Genomic DNA, 20835 nt, shown 5'->3' with positions numbered 1-20835 from the left:
CGCTTGCGTAAGTCACGTTTTTCATTACTTTCGCCATAATGACAAACTTGGGTAATTGCTGCATTAAAAATTGTTGAAAGAACTTGTTGGTGAAAGATTTATAGGCCGAGGCTTATTAGGTTTAAGGAATGTGGGAAATATTTGGCTCATATAAAGCTGCGATGTATATTTCCCACTCTTGTCTATCGATACATTATTATTGTTTCTCTATTTGGATGAATAATTTCTTTGATTACTTGCATCTGATTTTGAGAATTACTTACCTCCAACTTTGAGAAAATGGATTTGGTTTATTTGAAGTATATATGGTACGATTTCGCATTTTGTAATCGTTCTTCTTATTGCCATCAAATGTTCCACATAAACCTGAAATATAAAATATTCATTAGCAAGTAGGAAAGTGTTAATATTTTTATTTACTTACTGGAAATAGGCGAGGTAGGACGGTTCAGGCAAAGAATATATATATATTGCCTGTCTAGCCGCACTGATGAACTGTGAAACAGCGAAACAGTACTGTATGTGGATGTCTATAATGCTCCTCATCTTGAGTTGAGCATAGTAAGAAGTGATACACGAATTACCATTAGTGTATAAGCGATGTTCTTTGTGTAAACAAATTGAGCTTAGGTAGTTCGGACAATGTCAAAACATCGTTAAACTCACTACTCGGTCAGCAGTCGCCAATAACATAATGGTTAGGAGCCTTGACTGTCGTACAGACGGTCGGGTTTCAATCCTGGATTGAGGTAGTTGTCTGCCTAGCCACACTGATGAGCTGTGAAACAGCGAATCAGTACCATATGTGGATGTCTATATATATATATATATATATATATATATGTGATAATTATTTTTTTATACCTACTGACACTAGTGTTTCATGCTTTCGCGATCATCAGTGTAGGAGGTGACAATCCCTACTGGTCAGTAGATTCGAACCTAGCCATGAAGCCACCTTTGACTCGATTTGCTAAGCCTTTACTTCCGGGTCACTAACAATTGCTACAGGAATGAAGGGATTAACAACTTATAAACACCAAATTCGGGCACAGACAGTAGACAGTCTAGAGTGTTCAAACAAGCAGAAATCGTGAACATTAATTGACTACCTTTTAATTTTTTTTATTTCCCCGACAGTGCTCAACCCTAAATACCCTTAAAGGGGCTTGATAATTACAATTATTAATAATAATTTTTGGTGGTCTGACAAAAAGAGGGTGGACGTGTAAATTCATCCTCGTCTGTCCGCACTTTTCTCAATAACTACACGTGGGAATTTTTTGAAATTTTGCACAAACATTAAACATGTTATGAGTAAAACAGTAACAAAACGGATTTTCCAGGAAAACTCCGGTTGACCCCTAGGGGGGGCTTGAGGGTTAAAATGGCTAAAATTGACACTTTTGTGCTTATTATAAAAATTGATGCTTTGGATTTTTATAAAACTTTCTGAAAAGTTGTAACTAACTGATTTCTATATAATTTTGTTTGTCTATACTTCGCAATAACTCTTGGGTGTGCCCCAGGGGCTCTTTTAGGGCTAATAAAAACACTCCATTTTTGGGACTATTTTACCATATTTGTCCAAAATTTTCTGTGTACGCCTATTTAGCAGTTTTGCATGATGCTGAACTCAAATTTAAATATGCTAAGGGCCTTGGGGAATTTGGAGGCTAAATGGGGGGGGGGCAAATGATAGACTTAGTCATCTCTTTTTTTGCATGGTGCAGAACTCAAATTTACATATGTTAAGGCCTAAAACTGCACCGTTTGTTCATTTTCACCAGGATTTGACGTCCCCTGGGGACCTTTGGGGCTAAATGGGTGTGTGTGCTGATTTAGTCATTTTTTTATGCCTCGTTCACCGTGCACTCACGGGGGACCATACATGCTTCACTTGTTTTTAATGAGTTCAACGTGAAAGGAAAAACAATAATACAATTCTTGACTGTGGTAGCTCCTTTACAACTATAACACATTCCCCGTTTGCTTGCAATTCACCAAATCATCCTCGTAATAGTTATAAAAGATAGTTTTCAATAAAACACGGTAACTGATAACATACAAAAACTATAAGGTGCTTTCAATGTGTTTCCAAACATTACTTTTATTGATAATAAACACATATGAAACTCGAGTCTCATTCAAAGTAATCTCCTCCAGCTGCAATGCACTTGTTGTATCATTCCAACAACTTCTGGAAGGCCACATGGAAGTCCTCTTGTGTAAGCGTGTCACTGACCCTTGTCACAACCGCTTTTATCTTCTCAACTGTCTAATTACAACAGCCTCTCTGGGTCATAGCAATAGATCCAGCTTTTATTGCATGTAACCAAAGCATCAAGAACTGCATGATCAGAATTGATCAGCTCAACCATCTCATTGCTATCATAACATCTTTCTTTATGATCTTTTCTGTGCACCATTGAGACAAATCATCTGCATCCTTAGTTCCTTTTGAATAATACAGTTCCCACACTGACATCAAACTGTGCACTTATTGTCTCTATAGACACACGACGATCCTTATTCATGGAATTTGGCTAATCAACTCTAGTGTTCTGACTTCATTACTCCTCTCACACCTTTCATCATACCTTACAAACTCCCTGCCTTCCTTGAATCTCTTGTGCCACACAAAAACTGATGCTCAATTCATATAAGATGGTCCAAAAGCAGTCTGAAGTATTCCATACGTTTCTGTGACATTTTTTCCAAGTTTAAAACAGAGTTTTATTGCATATCGTTCTTCTAAAGTGTCCTCACGCCCAGATTGCAATTTTTAAAATTCACCAAGCTTTAGTGGGGTGTATTCCAATTCCTGCTGTAGCTGTTCATGTTTGAACATGAAATCATAAAAATTTGTCAGTCATCTCATATGATGTAGTTCAATAACAGTTAATTTTCAAGAGTCTACGACTATTTTAAATGCCTGTACAAAAAAATCTGGAGACTTATTGAAGGCACCTTGTAAGTTCGGCAAAGTACAAAAAAAGAAAGAAAAAAACGAACTCGAAGTGAACGAAAAAAGAAATAATATTCTTCCCAGTTGTGGCAGATCTTTTATAACTATGATTGGCTTGCAACAAATTGTTTTGTTATTGATTAATGCTCACATAATGTTCCTCATCTTTCAGCTGAGAATTATTTCCATCTCAGTCACTCTCATCCTCAAAAAGAAGAAGAAATTACCTTCTGTTTTGTTGAAATCCATTGAAGATGCTTTCATGTGAATATTGAGGAACTGACCTCTACCTTTTATAATTGTCACTGAAGCGCCTGTCGGAAGTTGAACCTTCAAAATAAAAAATTCACACATTTCAATCAAATAATACATCTATCATAATAACTACACCCCCCCCCCCTCTCGAAAAAAAAACATCAAAGTACATAACTGGACATTGAATATAGAATCGATTATCCCGAATTCACATCCTGCCAAATCTATTTTAGTAATTTATGTACCAATACAGTTGAGATGCCGGATGTAACAGGTTATTTTGTCCCAACTCAAAATGCAACTGATGGAATTGTTAATAAAAATAAAAATCCTCCCTGTAATCCAAACATATTTGGCTTATTCTGACTTATTCACAAAGTTTCAGTCATGAATGCTAATGTCAAATACGAGAATATGATGCAAGAAGTAGCAGCGTCACTTTAATTTTTAATTGCAATCACCCATGTGTCGTACACAAGTCTTGCTTTATTTTGTCTTTTAGTCTTTATATTCCATGAGCAATGTTTCTGACAAAGGAGGAACAATTGCTGTTTTCTGGGTCGGTATATATCTATCAAACACTTATAATTGACTAGTTTTAACAATAAAGCATTTTTTTAGCTCCTTACAATAAGTGTCTTATGCCTTGTCTGGAGCAATTTTCATAAAAAAATTAAATAAAGTTTGTTTAAACACAAGGAGGACAGATATTTATTTACAAACAGCGCAAATTTGTGTTACCACAGTAAGTGAATTGTAAGATTTGCATAAACAATCTATTTATAATGTAATTAAATCCTTCTTAAGTAATAGAAGAATCAAAGTTGTCCTCGACGGACATACATCCAAACAATATGACATAAATGCGGGAGTACCTCAGGGGTCTATCCTTGGACCTCTATTATTTCTGATATTCATAAACGACCTCCCTGATAATATTGTTTCGGAGATGGGTATATTTGCCGATGACACCACTCTCTATAACAGATATGAGGGGGAAACAAATGAACACATATCCAAGGAAATGGCAGAAACACTAGAGGACGACCTCCAATCCGTAGTGGAATGGGGACAAAAATGGTTGGTCACATTCAATGCTGCTAAGACTAAGCTTGTTTGCTTCAATAACTACAAGAAACCTTCTCTACCACCAATAGCAATGGCCAAGAACACATTGCCTGAAAGTACTTCTTTTAAACTCCTCGGCCTAACGTTTACAGGGAATATGAACTGGAATAGATACATTGAGAGCATTGCCAAGGCTGCTGCAAGGAAGGTTGGCTCCCTCTACCGTGCTAGAAAACTACTTACGCCTGCCAGTATCCTATACCTCTATAAGGCAACCATTCGCCCATGTATGGAGTACTGTTGTCACATCTGGGCTGGTGCATCTGCTGCTTGTCTCTCGCTCCTGGACAGGGTTCAAAAAAGAGTCGCCAACCTGATAGGTCCTGAACTGTCATCTAGGCTTCAACCTCTGTCCCATCGACGAGATGTTGCATCCCTCTGCCTGTTCTACAAATACTTTAATGGTGAATGCTCTGACGAACTGCAAACACTTGTACCTCCCCGACGTAACTACCCCCGACAAACCCGACAAGCTACTAAGTCTCATCCCTTTACAGTAGAGATCCCTAGGTGCAAGAAAGCCTTTTACTCCAATAGTTTCTTCCCCAGAACTGCGGGTCTTTGGAACTCCCTTCCGGGATACTGCTTTCCCAACTGCAATGATATGCAGAAGTTCAAGTGTAATGTTAACAAACATCTTTCTACTCTTCTCCCCTCATAATGACCCCGCTAATTAATTCCCTAATAGTAGCCCCCTGCTTCAAAGTGGCACTGTGCCTTGTTTGGGGTGAAAATTGAATTAAAGAAAAAAAAATAAATAAAAATAAAAAAAATTTTTTAGCAGTAATTGTGGTTGCGAACATGTTTCTTCATTTTCTTGTTGTCTTCATTCCTTTGTTTTAACAATTGGTCATCTCAGTCTGCTTAGTTTATATGAAAGTTATTTAGTGGTATTCAACCGTCGTTGACAATAAAATCAATTATATATTTTAATAAGTTTTTTTCTTATATATCTTAATACGACAAAGGCGCAAGAATTTTCTTTGCTGTTTGAACCTTGCAGAAACCGATGGAAAAGCCAACACACGTTTGATACGCACAATCAGTAATAATACGATTAGTAATCTATATATCTACAAAAGAGTGAGAATGTGTGTGCGCGTGCGTACATGTGTGAGGATACTTCTCAACCTCTATACTCAACGATTTTTCGATCTACAGATTGGAAATTTGGTATGTAGGGTATTTAGACATGTGTATTACTTTTAATCGGTTTTCATCTGGAGAAAAGAAGATGCTAAGGGGTCAAAATAGAAAAAAAATTATTTTGGGTTCATCAGATTTTTATCTGTTTGTCAACTATTTCACGAGGTTTGAAACGTTTTTTAAAAATCATGTCAAATTGGTTGAAGGGTTATCGTATTTGACTCACTGTTTTTAGGTTTTGGTTTCAATCTCAGTTCGATTTTTTTTTTACTTATAAGAAATGAACTGTTTAGAAAAAAAACATAAAACTCGCATGCACATGTCTCAGTTTCTTTCCATTTTTTACTTCATTTTTGAAAGTAATTGAACGTTAGCTTTAATACCGAGCAACGCCGAGTACACTTCTAGTACGAAAATATTCCTGACAGCAAATCGAGTAATTTAAATGAGTTGTATTTTAAGTCCACTAAAAAAGAGGAGTAATTTTCCATCTGGAATTATTTTGTTGGATTTGATGCTTTTAAGACAGAAATTAGAGAGAATGTGTTTAAGTTCTGCGTAAAATATTGTTTCTGCTATTTGGGTCTGTCGCAAATTTGGAGAGACTGCTTTTTTTTTTAACTCAAGCTTTTTTTTTTAACTTAAGCTTTTTTCTTCAAATATTCTGAAGAAAATTTAAAAGTTTTTAATTTAAGGTTTATGTTTGTGGTTCTGTTGAAGTCAGGGTGTAAACGGTACCCTCATGAATTTTAAACTTTGCATATACAATAACAAGCAGGTTGGAGGTTACATCGTCCGAAACGCTGTGCAAATTATACTCAAAATGCGAAAAGTAGTCCGAATAATGCAAATTACAAATCCTCATATAAAAAATGCAGAAACATTTGGTTTTATTTTATTCAATTTTTTTTATTAAATATTTGATTTTAAATATTTCCTTATTTGTTGTAGTATTTTGACATTGGATACTACGGTTATAGAAAACCTAAGTGAAACAAAAATAGAATTCCGCAGGCATAAGCTTAGCAAGTACAAGTTGATGATTTTCACAAACGCCAAGGAATAACCAAGTCAAACTAGAAAAACAAATTCTGAATCAATATGTTATGTTACTAGGTCGAATAGTTCAAATGATATTTAGTACCTTGTATTTTTTTCCGCCATTGTAACTGATTACTTTAGTACCCGGTGTTAGTTGGCCATTCAAGAATGCTTTGACAATAATCGGTCTACGCTTCTTGGTCTTGCCACCAATTGGCTCACATCTGTCAATGAGGATCACGTCGTCACCACTGCGAATTGCACATGCGCAATTACAGGAGGCTCTACCATTGCAAGAACGGTAGAATGCATGCACCTAAAAAACAACGAAACACAATAGGATTAGCAAAAGATTTTAACAACGATGACATTTCAACCCAGAAACAATTATCGTCCATTTTGATCAAACTACAAACTTGCCAACTGATCGTCATGAGGGACTTTTCTAACTGCCGGAGTCTGTCAATGCCGTACACACTGGGGACCATTGTGAGTTGACTTTGCCCTATGAGTTAAATACACCCCCCTCTCTCTCTCTCTCACACACACACACACACACACACACACACGCACACAGACACACACACACATATATATGTAATGTCGATTTTTAAAATATCAAAGGCAATCAATAAGGTATGGCATAAGGGCCTACTTCCAGTATAACTGGAAATGTTTTCTCAATTATTAAATCATTTCTCTCTGATAGGTTCATAAGAGTAGTGGTTGATGGGCAGAAAACAGAGGCCCACAGTATTAATGCTGGAGCTCCCAGGGGTCCATCCTGGGCCCAACTCTCTTCCTGATCTACATCAATGATCTCCCAAAACACATACTTAAATCATTCATTGACATCTATGCTGATAACACGACCATCTATGGCAACACATCAAAGGCTGTAAATGACAAAGTTCTCTCTAATTCTTTCTCCTCTGATCTTTAGCGCGAGGTACAATGGGGAAGAGGTGGCTGGTGACTTTTAATGCATCCAAAACCAAGTTCCTATCTTTACATCATCAACGCTCTGATCCCTATCTGGCATCAATTGAAATGTATGGCTCTCGTCTTGGGGAGGCTCCATGTTTTGACAAGCTTCTGGGTTTGACCTTTACTCCGGATCTGAAATGGAACACGTACATCAAATCTGTTGCCAAGGTCACCGGGAAAATGGTGGGATCCTTCTACCGATCCAGAAGATATCTCACTACTGATGCAATTCTCTATCTGTATAAAAGCCAAGTACGTCCAAGGATGGAGTACTGCTGCCACATCTGGGCAGGAGCTGCTAAAAACAGCCTATCCTGCCTTGACAGAGTACAAAATAAACTTCGTGGCTTAGTGGAGGATGCCCTTTTCTCTTCCCTGCATCCTCTCTCCCACAAAAGAGACGTTGCGATTCTGTCTTTGTTTTACCGTTATTCCCATGGCAAGTGCTCGTCTAAGCTCCAATCTCTCGTCCCCCCTCGTCAATCTTTCACGAGAAACACCCGTCTGGCTGAAACTACTGTCAATAATTTTCCTGTGCCTTTTATTTTATCTGTGCCTAAATCCAAACGTAGATTCCATGAGCAGAGCTTCTTTCTCAGAAGTGCACGATTGTGGAACTCTCTTCTGTTCGCCTGTTTCCCACCTGACTACAACTTGGATGTCTTCAAATCCAACATAAACAAATTCCTGACAAACCGCCCCCTTAAGTAAGACACTTTATCAAATCTCCAATACCAACTATTACTACAATATTATTCCATTAAAATTTGGATAAAAAAGAGGTACCATTTAAAATCGCTCAAAAATCATTTCTTCGTTTGCATATTTTAAAACTAAACTTTAATTGGAAGGACATTCATCGTCAAACCCAAATATCAGCTGTAAATGAACGTAAACATTATCATTATTTTTTTTAAAATATGTTTTTTTACGTTTTTTACGAATTAGTCCCCGGGCACATTATTCCTCATAATGTATAATACTCAACAGAGGATTGATTGTATAATAATACATACACGATCTGCATAAATTAAAATATCTTAATATTAATATAATAATGTAATATAAATATATCATATTTAAGTGTATTGTACGAAGAGGCAATGCCGGGCGTCAGCTAGTAATATCCATATAAGAAAAAAGACTATTTTTAGGATCGGATTTCTTCGATTTTCGATTCTTATCGGATGAATATCTGTACAAAATATATCTAAAAACGCTGCCAGGCATATAAATTACCTTTGTATGAAATTTGCAAAAGATAGGTTCAACCGTTTCGGAATCTATGAGGCAGGAACTCGCACACACATAGTGACTTTTATATAATAGTATATATATATATATTCATCCACATACTGTTTCGCTGTATCATAGCTCATCAGTGCAGCTAAACAGGCAACTACCTTAAGCCAGGATCGAAATCCGCCGCTCAAACGACAGTCAAGGCTTTTCACCATTACGCTATTTAGCTGCTACTGTGCGGGTAGTAAATTAACGATGTTTTGACATCGTCCAAATGCTTTACACAAAGACCATCGCTTAATATGCTAATGGTAGTTTGTAGATCAGTTCCATATATGCTCAATCCAAGATAGGGAGTATTAGTGTCTATATATATATATATATATATATATATATATATATATATATATATATATATATTGTTCAGATTAATTCAACCAGGAATCGATGTTCAAATCAAAAGCAAAGCTTAATATTTAATATTTGAATTTTGAAATATTCAGTAGAGTATTGAATTCAAGATTATATCATTCTATGACTTAACAATTTCAAAAGAAAATAACTTTTACACATGTTTCAATCAAAAAACAAATATCAGAAAAATGACAAATAGATTTCAGATCGTCAGAAATAAAATATCAAACATAAAGGATATAACAGTGCAATCCAATTAAAAGAAGCAAATCATAATATTCAAAGCATTGAATCACGTTTGGTTTGGTTTTGCTTTTGATTTTGTATGAAGGAGATATTTTTTTTTTTTTTTACACAGTGATCACCACTTATCAAGGCCCGGAAGCCACTCAGGGATAAGTGTTATTGCAAGTACATTACGTTAGTGAGGAGATTTGCTGATACGTTTACTTAAGGGGGCGGTTCATCAGGAATTTGTTAACATTGGACTTGAAGACAACCAAGTTGTAGTCCGGAGGGAAGCAGGCAGACGGAACAGAGTTCCACAGGCGTGCAATTCTAAGAAAGAAGCTTTGTTCATGGAATCTGCGTTTTGATTTAGGCACAGATATAGAGTGGGGGAAATTTTTCACAGTGGATTCAGCTAGACGGGTGTTTTTCGTGAAAGATTGGCGAGGGGGGACCAGAGATTGGAGTTCAGACGAGCATCTGGCATGGAAATAACGATAAAACAAGGACAGGCTCGCAACGTCTCTTCTGTGGGAGAGAGGTTGCAGGGTAGAGAAAAGGGCATCCCCACTAAGCCATGAAGTCTATTTTGTACTCTGTCAAGGCAGGATAGGCTGTTTTTAGCAGCTCCTGCCCAGATATGGCAACAGTATTCCATCCTTGGACGTACTTGGCTTTTATATAGATAGAGAATTGCATCCGTAGTGAGATATCTTCTGGAGCGGTAGAAGGATCCCACCATCTTTCCAGCGACCTTGGCAACAGACTTGATGTACGTGTTCCATTTCAGATCAGGAGTAAAGGTCAAACCCAGAAGCTTGTCAAAACACGGGGCCTCACCAAGACGAGAGCCATCCATCACAATTGATGCCAGATGGGGATCAGAGCGTTGATGATGTAAGGATAGGAGTTTGGTTTTGGATGCATTAAAGGTAACCAGCCACATCTTCCCCCACTGAACCACGCGCTCGAGATCAGAGGAGAGAGAATCAGAGAGAACTTTGTCATTTACAGCCTTTGATCTGTTGCCGTAGATGGTCGTGTCATCAGCATAGATGTCAACGAATGATTTAAGTATGTGTTTAGGGAGGTCATTGATGTAGATCAGGAAGAGAGTTGGGCCCAGGATTGACCCCTGAGGGACTCCAGCATTTATATTGCAGGCCTCCGATTTTTGTCCATCTACCACTACTCTTATGAGCCTATCGGAGAGAAATGATTTAATGATTGAGAAAACATTTCCTGTTATGCCGTAGCTGGAAATCTTGTGAAGTAGACCCTTATGCCATACCTTGTCGGAGGCCTTTGATATGTCGAGAGTAATTGCCCTAGAAAGGAAGCCTTTGTCAAGAGACTCACTAATCCTGTGGGATATAACCGTCAGCACATCTGCGGTGGATCTTGCAGAGCGGAAACCATATTGTGTGTCACTAAGAAGGTTATTCCTGCTGAGGTGGTTGACTATTTCTCTATTTAATATGGATTCCAGCAACTTACTCATAACACACAGGAGACTTATAGGTCTGTATTGAGAGGGAGATGACTTATCACCTGAATTCTTAAATACAGGGAGTCGGAAAGCACTTCTCCTTAAGGCAGCGCTTAAATAGTTTCGTAAGTATGGGAGCAAGTTCTGGTTGAAGCTTTTTTAACACTATAATTGGGATGCTGTCAGGGCCAGTTGCTTTACTGGAATCTAGGTTCTTTATTAGCTTGGCGACCTCATGCACAGATATTTGTATGTTACCTAGTTTGTTCTGTGTTATAGGAGGAAATATGGGGAGTTGATGGCCTTTGTCGCATAGGGTAGAATTAGCTGCAAAGTTCTTTGCAAATAGTTTGGCCTTGTCTGACGCTGACGAGATGACCTCTGGTCCATTGATAATGGTTGGGATAGAACGCACACTTCTGTTCAGGATCCTATTTGTTATTTGCCAAAACTGGTGGGATCCAAGCCGCTGATCAGCTACCTTGGATTTAACAGACTGGGCATATAGCTCTCTTGCATTTTTTATTACTCTTTTACAGTGGTTGCTGGCAGACCTAAAAGCAGCTTTAGTCTCAGTGCATCTATTACGTTGGTAGCTATGGAAAAAGTGATTTCTGTGCGCGATAGCAGCAGCACATTCTGGGGAGAACCATGGCTGGCTGTTAGGTTTTTGTTGGAATTTTTTAGATGGTATGAATTGGTCTATGCCTGCAATTAACCATTCGGTCAGATCTGATACTATAGAGGACACATCCTTTTTAAACATGGAGTGCAGAGGTAAATCAGATATGAATGTACGGAAGCTATCCCAGTCAGCCATAGAGTATCGGTATGCAGTACGGTGGAGGGGTACGTCTGGGGGCTTCTTACATTTCGTTTTTATCTTAACTGATACGACGGAGTGGTCGGAGGATCCTAGAGGAGAATGAACGGAATATGAACATAGCTCAGGGGAAGTTGAGAGAAAAAGGTCTAAGAGGCTTGCATATTGACCGGGTGTATCGGGCACACGGGTGGGTTCGCGAACAATCTGAGTGAGATCATAAGCAATGGCAAAATCATGACAAAACCTCCCCTCATCATCTGTCTTATTTGAATGGGTCAGCCATTACACGTTATGGACGTTGAAGTCACCACATATGTGGATGTTAGCCGAGGGATGTGAAGACAGTATGTGGTCTATTTTCTCAGATATGCTCTTAAAGATAGTAACTCCGCTGTTGTGGGGCCTATAGAGGGCAAATATAAATGCAGTGGTGTTAGCAAGATATTGGAATAAGCAGACTGGATTAGCTGTGTGTTGCCCCAACCTCTTTAGAAACATGTGTAAAAGTTATTTTGTTTCAAAATTGTTATTAAACCATAGAATGATATAATCTTGAATTCAATACTTAGGACTGACGTTCACCTCAGATCTTAAATGGAAGATGTACAACTAGTCTATCACTAAGTTTACTGGAAAAATAGTTGGACCATTCTACCAATCCCGAAAGAATAGAACTCAACATACAATCCTTTACCTATCTAAGAGTCAAATTTCTCCTAAGATCAAATGCTGCTGCCACATTTGGTGAAGTGACATATAGAGAACTTTTTCCTGCTTTTGTAACGTGACCGTTACGCTCGAACCGTGTGCGTTACAATTCAACCCTCTCTCAGACCTTCACACCGTCTGGCATCGCCGAAAAAAAATAAAAATAATAAAACGGACTCGGGTTTTCTTTCTTTTTAACATAAGGCATTTATTACCGTTTTTCTTTCTCCCCGTCTCGACATCAGCTTTAAAGTCTTTCTCCATCGTCCATCTCGCCCAGCGTACACTTTTCTGTTTCTCCGACCTGGCATCAACCTACCATTTCTCACTTTCGACTTTACACATCCATTTTCTTTCATGCACATTTTCTTCTCTGACCACATGGTGTCCTTTTTTTCTGTTTCTTGTTGCACCAGCTCGTGCAGTTTCTAATTTGCATGTGCGCTTTTTTTGCCTGCTGCTAATATCTTCGCAAGCCAGCTATCTTACAGCTCCTGCTGATATTTTCACACCTGCTCATAATGCTCTGTTACAATACTTCCATAGCGTTCCACCATCTGACAATCATTTCATGTCATTAACCCTTATACTGAAATGGCTCTTATTAAAATGACGACACAACAAAAAAGTATAATAAAAAGAAATACTAAATTTAAATCAATTTTGTATCTTAACATTCTTTCAAATGAAAAAAGAAAAATAATTACTTACTGCAAACGGTAGAGTGGTATGCCGATAAAGAACAAATTCACCTTCATAAAAGTTGTTATATCTCCTATAAAACAAAAACAAAAACAGATTTAAGCGTTTTTGTATGCGGCACAAAAGTATTTAAAGTTCATTTGACGTTACTTGAAGTTACTGGAGGTAATTAAATTTGATTCTAAAAATGTTGAATATTATCATACATTTTCTGTGGAGCATACTATAACAATTAGGCTTTATTACTGACTGATGATTAAGAAAGCAAACTTCGTTAGTATTCGTTCTTAAAATAATTTACGTAAGAAAACGCCATATGATTTTGTTAGGCCAATCTTTTGAATCCTTTTTGCAATGGTACAAATAAACTCCACTCTATACCTGGCTTATCCATCAAGTTTCATTTATGAACTTACAACAGCGTTTTATTACCAATCAATGATTAGCTCACATTATGATCCGATGGCTGTAAAGGGCTTATCATTAAAGTATCTCTGCATGAACGGGGCATAAAACAAAGACTGTCGAACATTTATGATTGAAAGTTGGAATAGACTGATTTTTTTTTTATCAAATATGATTAGATCGCAAAAAAACCCCAAAAAAACTGTGAATTTTACTAACGATTCAATAGATGGCACTTTGGGTGAGGGGCACCTTATATTTTTTGCTTTTCTTAATTTGGCTTTTACTAATAATTCTCCAGTGGCGGTTAGAATCTTAAAATCCATGCCGAGGTTCCAAATTCACGTTTAAGGCGAGATAAATAAGCTTTGTTGCTCCTAAAAATTCACACTTTAACAAAGCCCGTATGTAAGTGAACATGGGAAGTATTTCAAGATACTCATAATAAGTCAATGGGAGTAACTATGAATAGTCAACTAAACATAAAAAAGACTGAGACTAGTTACTCCTTGCTTTTCGTCTATGCGCAAAGTGTAGTGTCTACTCTAAGGCTATATTTCATTTTTTTTTTCTGTTCTCACTCAGTGAAGGAGTAAATCCTCCTAAACTGATGCAATTTAAACGTTTGTTCCAATCCAGAATGTCACTTTTTAGTGCAGCTGGATTTTGCCCACATTAACAAACGACTGTGTGTCTAAATCTGCTTTCGCATGGCGGCAAGTAAATAAGGACCATATTCTTTTTACATTATACTATTCGATCTTTTAAAACTTTGTCGATATTGAATAAAATTAAAAATATTAACGCAATGTCATTTCGTTTCAAATGACAATTATTTGATGGATGGATTCATCAGCAATGTTATTCAAAAAAGACTTTTTCTATACTATAGAGTCTCTGCTTATCAAAGCCCGGAAGTGACTCAAGGGTAAGTGTTAATGAGTGCCAGCTGAAACACTGCCATAATGATTGATGATGGTAGAAATTGGATAGAAATTAATTATTTAAGAAAACGGGTCAACAAGAAGTTACTTATATTGGACTTGAAAACAACTATGTTATAGTCAATTGGGAAGCAGCTCCAGGGTATTGTGTTCTACAGACGAGCAATTCTGAGGAAAAAGCTTACTCATGGAATTTTCGTTTTGTTTTAGGCACAGATAGAGACTAAGAGACATTGCTGATAGTGGTTTCAGCTAGATGAGTGTTTTCCATGAATATTTTACAGGTGAGGACTAGAGAGTGAAGCACCTGCCATGAAAATAATGAAAGAGCAGAGATAGGCTCGTAACGTCTCTTCTGTGAGAAAGAGGTAGCAAAGAAGAGAAAAGGACATGGTTAACATGATTTGGATATTTTTCCCAGCTACCAGGCGACGTAAATCACATCAAGAATATGTCATTGAAGAAAGATCAAGCGACGATCAACAAAGAGATGGGCCAGCGAAATCAGAATTGAAACAGGCATACCGCCACTGACAGCTGAAAGATTTGCCCTAGAATGTGATAAGTGATAGAATTTTGTTTTCAAGCATGTGGCGAAGCTTTTCAGCGTATAAAAATAATTCAAAGTAAATCACAGATATCTGAGGTGTTGAATTAGTGAAAGGCATACAAAAAATAATTGACTTACTTGTTATCAAACGTTGTCATGTGTGGATCGTTGATAGATTTGCAAAGTGCTTTACTGTCCTTGTCTACAATTTGGATCTAAAAAAGAATATAGTATTAATTACATTAAAAATATTAAAATAGAATATAGTATTAATTACATTAAAAATATTAAAATAGAATATAGTATTAATTACATTAAAAATATTAAAATAGAATATAGTATTAATTACATTAAAAATATTAAAATAGGATATACTATTAATTGCATCAAAAATATTAAAATAGAATATAGTATTAATTATATTAAAAATATTAAAATAGAATATAGTATATATTACATTAAAAATATTAAAATAGAATATATTATTAATTACATTAAAAATATTAAAATAGGATATACTATTAATTACATTAAAAATATTAAAATAGAATATAGTATTAATTACATAAAAATATTAAAAAAGAATATAGTATTAATTACATTAAAATATTAAAATAGAATATAGTATTAATTACATTAAAATATTAAAATAGAATATAGTATTAATTACATTAAAATATTAAAATAGAATATACTATTAATTACATTAAAAATATTAAAATAGAATATAGTATTAAATTATATTAAAATATTAAAATAGAATATAGTATTAATTACATTAAAAATATTAACATAGAATATAGTATTAATTACATTAAAATATTAAAATAGAATATAGTATTTAATTATATTAAAATATAAAAATAGAATATAGTATTAAATTATATTAACATAGAATATAGTATTTAATTACATTAAAATATTAAAATAGAATATAGTATTTAATTATATTACAAATATTAAAATAGAATATAGTATTTAATTATATTACAAATATTAAAATAGAATATAGTATTTAATTATATAAATATATTTAAATGTGATATATTTAATTGTATCAAAATATTGATATAGAATATATTATTTAATTGTATTAAAATATTAAAATGGAATGTAAATATTAAAAATATTAAAATAGAATATATTATTTAATTGTATTAAAAATATTCAAATAGATTATACTACTTAATTATATTAAAATAAATTATAGTATTTATTTATATTACAAATATTAAAATAGAATAGAGTATTTAATTATATTAAATATATAAATAAAATATATTTAATTGTATTAAAAATATTAAAATAGAATATGGTATTTATTCATATTAAAAATATTAATATAGAATATAGTATTTACTAATATAAAAAATATTTAAATAGAATATAGTATTTAATTATATTAAAAATATTTAAATAGAATATAGTATTTAATTATATTAAAAATATTTAAATAGAATATAGTATTTAATACTATTAAAAATATTATAATAGAATATAGTATTTAATTATATTAAAATATTTAAATAGAATATAGTATTTAATTATATTAAAAATATTTAAATAGAATATAGTATTTACTCATATAAAAAATATTTAAATAGAATATAGTATTTAATTATATTAAAAATATTTAAATAGAATATAGTATTTAATTATATTAAAAATATTTAAATAGAATATAGTATTTAATTATATTAAAAATATTTAAATAGAATATAGTATTTAATTATATTATAAATATTTAAATAGAATATAGTATTTAATTATATTAAAAATATTTAAATAGAATATAGTATTTAATTATATTAAAAATATTTAAATAGAATATAGTATTTAATTATATTAAAAATATGTAAATAGAATATAGTATTTAATTATATTAAAAATATTTAAATAGAATATAGTATTTAATTATATTAAAAATATTTAAATAGAATATAGTATTTAATTATATTAAAAATATTTAAATAGAATATAGTATTTAATTATATTAAAAATATTTAAATAGAATATAGTATTTAATCATATTAAACATATTTAAATAGAATATAGTATTTCATTATATTACAAATATTTAAATAGAATATAGTATTTAATTATATTAAAAATATTTAAATAGAATATAGTATTTAATTATATTAAAAATATTTAAATAGAATATAGTATTTAATTATATTAAAAATATTTAAATAGAATATAGTATTTAATTATATTAAAAATATTTAAATAGAATATAGTATTTACTCATATAAAAAATATTTACATAGAATATAGTATTTAATTATATTAAAAATATTTAAATAGAATATAGTATTTAATTATATGAAAAATATGGGAATAGAATATAGTATTTAATTATATTAAAAATATTTAAATAGAATAGAGTATTTAATTATATTAAAAATATTTAAATAGAATATAGTATTTAATTATATTAAAAATATTTAAATAGAATATAGTATTTACTCATGTAAAAATATTTAAATAGAATATAGTATTTAATTATATTCAAAATATTTAAATAGAATATAGTATTTAATTATATTAAAAATATTTAAATAGAATATAGTATTTAATTATATTAAAAATATTTAAATAGAATATAGTATTTAATTATATTAAAAATATTTAAATAGAATATAGTATTTAATTATATTAAAAATATTTAAATAGAATATAGTATTTAATTATATTAAAAATATTTAAATAGAATATAGTTTTTAATTATATTAAAAATATTTAAATAGAATATAGTATTTAATTATATTAAAAATATGTAAATAGAATATAGTATTTAATTATATTAAAAATATTAAAATAGAATATAGTATTTAATTATATTAAAAATATTTAAATAGAATATAGTATTTAATTATATTAAAAATATTTAAATAGAATATAGTATTAAATTATATTAAAAATATTTAAATAGAATATAGTATTTAATCATATTAAAAATATTTAAATAGAATATAGTATTTCATTATATTAAAAATATTTAAATAGAATATAGTATTTAATTATATTACAAATATTTAAATAGAATATAGTATTTAATTATATTAAAAATATTTAAATAGAATATAGTATTTAATTATATTAAAAATATTTAAATAGAATATAGTATTTAATTATATTAAAAATATTTAAATAGAATATAGTATTTACTCATATAAAAAATATTTACATAGAATATAGTATTTAATTATATTAAAAATATTTAAATAGAATATAGTATTTAATTATATGAAAAATATGGGAATAGAATATAGTATTTAATTATATTAAAAATATTTAAATAGAATAGAGTATTTAATTATATTAAAAATATTTAAATAGAATATAGTATTTAATTATATTAAAAATATTTAAATAGAATATAGTATTTACTCATGTAAAAAATATTTAAATAGAATATAGTATTTAATTATATTAAAAATATTTAAATAGAATATAGTATTTAATTATATTAAAAATATTTAAATAGAATATAGTATTTAATTATATTAAAAATATTTAAATAGAATATAGTATTTAATTATATTAAAAATATTTAAATAGAATATAGTATTTAATTATATTAAAAATATTTAAATAGAATATAGTATTTAATTATATTAAAAATATTTAAATAGAATATAGTATTTAATTATATTACAAATATTTAAATAGAATATAGTATTTACTCATATAAAAAATATTTAAATAGAATATAGTATTTAATTATATTAAAAATATTTAAATAGAATATAGTATTTAATTATATTAAAAATATTTAAATAGAATATAGTATTTAATTATATTAAAAATATTTAAATAGAATATAGTATTTAATTATATTAAAAATATTTAAATAGAATATAGTATTTAATTATATTAAAAAATATTTAAATAGAATATAGTATTTAATTATATTAAAAATATTTAAATAGAATATAGTATTTAATTATATTAAAAATATTTAAATAGAATATAGTATTTAATTATATTAAAAATATTTAAATAGAATATAGTATTTAATTATAATAAAAATATTTAAATAGAATATAGTATTTAATTATATTAAAAATATTTAAATAGAATATAGTATTTAATTATATTAAAAATATTTAAATAGAATATAGTAATTAGGTATATTAAAAATATTTAAATAGAATATAGTATTTAATTATATTAAAAATATTTAAATAGAATATAGTATTTAATTATATTAAAAATATTTAAATAGAATATAGTATTTAATTATATTAAAAATATTTAAATAGAATATAGTATTTAATTATATTAAAAGGATTTAAATAGAATATAGTATTTAATTATATTAAAAATATTTAAATAGAATATAGTATTTAATTATATTAAAAATATTTAAATAGAATATAGTATTTAATTATATTAAAAATATTTAAATAGAATATAGTATTTACTCATATAAAAAAATTTAAATAGAATATAGTATTTAATTATATTAAAAATATTTAAATAGAATATAGTATTTACTCATATAAAAAATATTTAAATAGAATATAGTATTTAATTATATTAAAAATATTTAAATAGAATATAGTATTTAATTATATTAAAAATATTTAAATAGAATATAGTATTTAATTATATTAAAAATATTTAAATAGAATATAGTATTTAATTATATTAAAAATATTTAAATAGAATATAGTATTTAATTATATTAAAAATATTTAAATAGAATATAGTATTTAATTATATTAAAAATATTTAAATAGAATATAGTATTTACTCATATAAAAAATATTTAAATAGAATATAGTATTTAATTATATTAAAAATATTTAAATAGAATATAGTATTTAATTATATTAAAAATATTTAAATAGAATATAGTATTTAATTATATTAAAAATATTTAAATAGAATATAGTATTTAATTATATTAAAAATATTTAAATAGAATATAGTATTTAATTATATTAAAAATATTTAAATAGAATATAGTATTTAATTATATTAAAAATATTTAAATAGAATATAGTATTTAATTATATTAAAAATATTTAAATAGAATATAGTATTTAATTATATTAAAAATATTTAAATAGAATATAGTATTTAATTATATTAAAAATATTTAAATAGAATATAGTATTTAATTATATTAAAAATATTTAAATAGAATATAGTATTTAATTATATTAAAAATATTTAAATAGAATATAGTATTTAATTATATTAAAAATATTTAAATATAGTATTTCATTATATTAAGAATATAAAAATAGAATGTAAATATTAAAAATATTAAAATAGAATATAGTATTTAATTATATTAAAATATTAAAATAGAATATAGTATTTAATTATATTAAAATATTGTTGGTACAATGGCGTTCACAAGACAGGGCATGCAGTAGACTGCAGGTTTTTACATCAGTTTTCCTTCTCCTAGATGCATATCTTAACAATGTATATATATATATTATATATACCTCGTTTTCTGTTTTTAGAAGTCTAATATGCTTGTTGAAGTAAGCATTCCTTTCAAAAAAATATATGGATTTTACACAATAATATTATTGAATACTTAAGCACAATCAATCCAGATTGTTTCAAATTTGTACCATTATTGTTTTCACATGCTTGTTTGAAAATGTGCAAAACATAAGCAAAATAGTGCAAATACTTGCCTTCACCCTGTCTATTTCCACTGTCTTGATTACAAACATCTTTGCACGGATCTGCAGTACAATCTGGATGCTGCGAAGTTGGGTCTTGTCATACATAGAATCCAAAGTTGCCTTCACCAAAATAGTATGTTTAGAA

At 29.9% G+C, this 20835-nt stretch overlaps 1 protein-coding gene across 1 annotated transcript in view; it reads right to left on the bottom strand.

The window, feature by feature from the left end:
- LOC145284085 (uncharacterized) overlaps positions 1 to 20835 on the bottom strand; it is a 473693-nt gene that overhangs the window by 339102 nt on the left and 113756 nt on the right. Inside the window, exons 29-34 of the mRNA XM_080133151.1 lie at positions 20700 to 20835; positions 15172 to 15248; positions 13144 to 13207; positions 6642 to 6854; positions 3196 to 3298; positions 264 to 366 (exon numbers count right to left, since the gene is read on the bottom strand). The exon at positions 20700 to 20835 is cut by the window's right edge and continues 266 nt beyond it. Coding sequence (XP_079989277.1) covers positions 264 to 366; positions 3196 to 3298; positions 6642 to 6854; positions 13144 to 13207; positions 15172 to 15248; positions 20700 to 20835 — 696 coding nt within the window. The remainder of the gene's footprint in view (positions 1 to 263; positions 367 to 3195; positions 3299 to 6641; positions 6855 to 13143; positions 13208 to 15171; positions 15249 to 20699) is intronic.

This window comes from Euprymna scolopes, chromosome 8 (genome assembly GCF_053919585.1).
Source record: "Euprymna scolopes isolate OS-2025 chromosome 8, ASM5391958v1, whole genome shotgun sequence".
NCBI lineage: Eukaryota > Metazoa > Mollusca > Cephalopoda > Sepiida > Sepiolidae > Euprymna > Euprymna scolopes.
The sequence above is the reverse complement of the archived record's forward strand: the minus strand, read 5'-3'. Positions and strand labels throughout refer to the sequence as shown.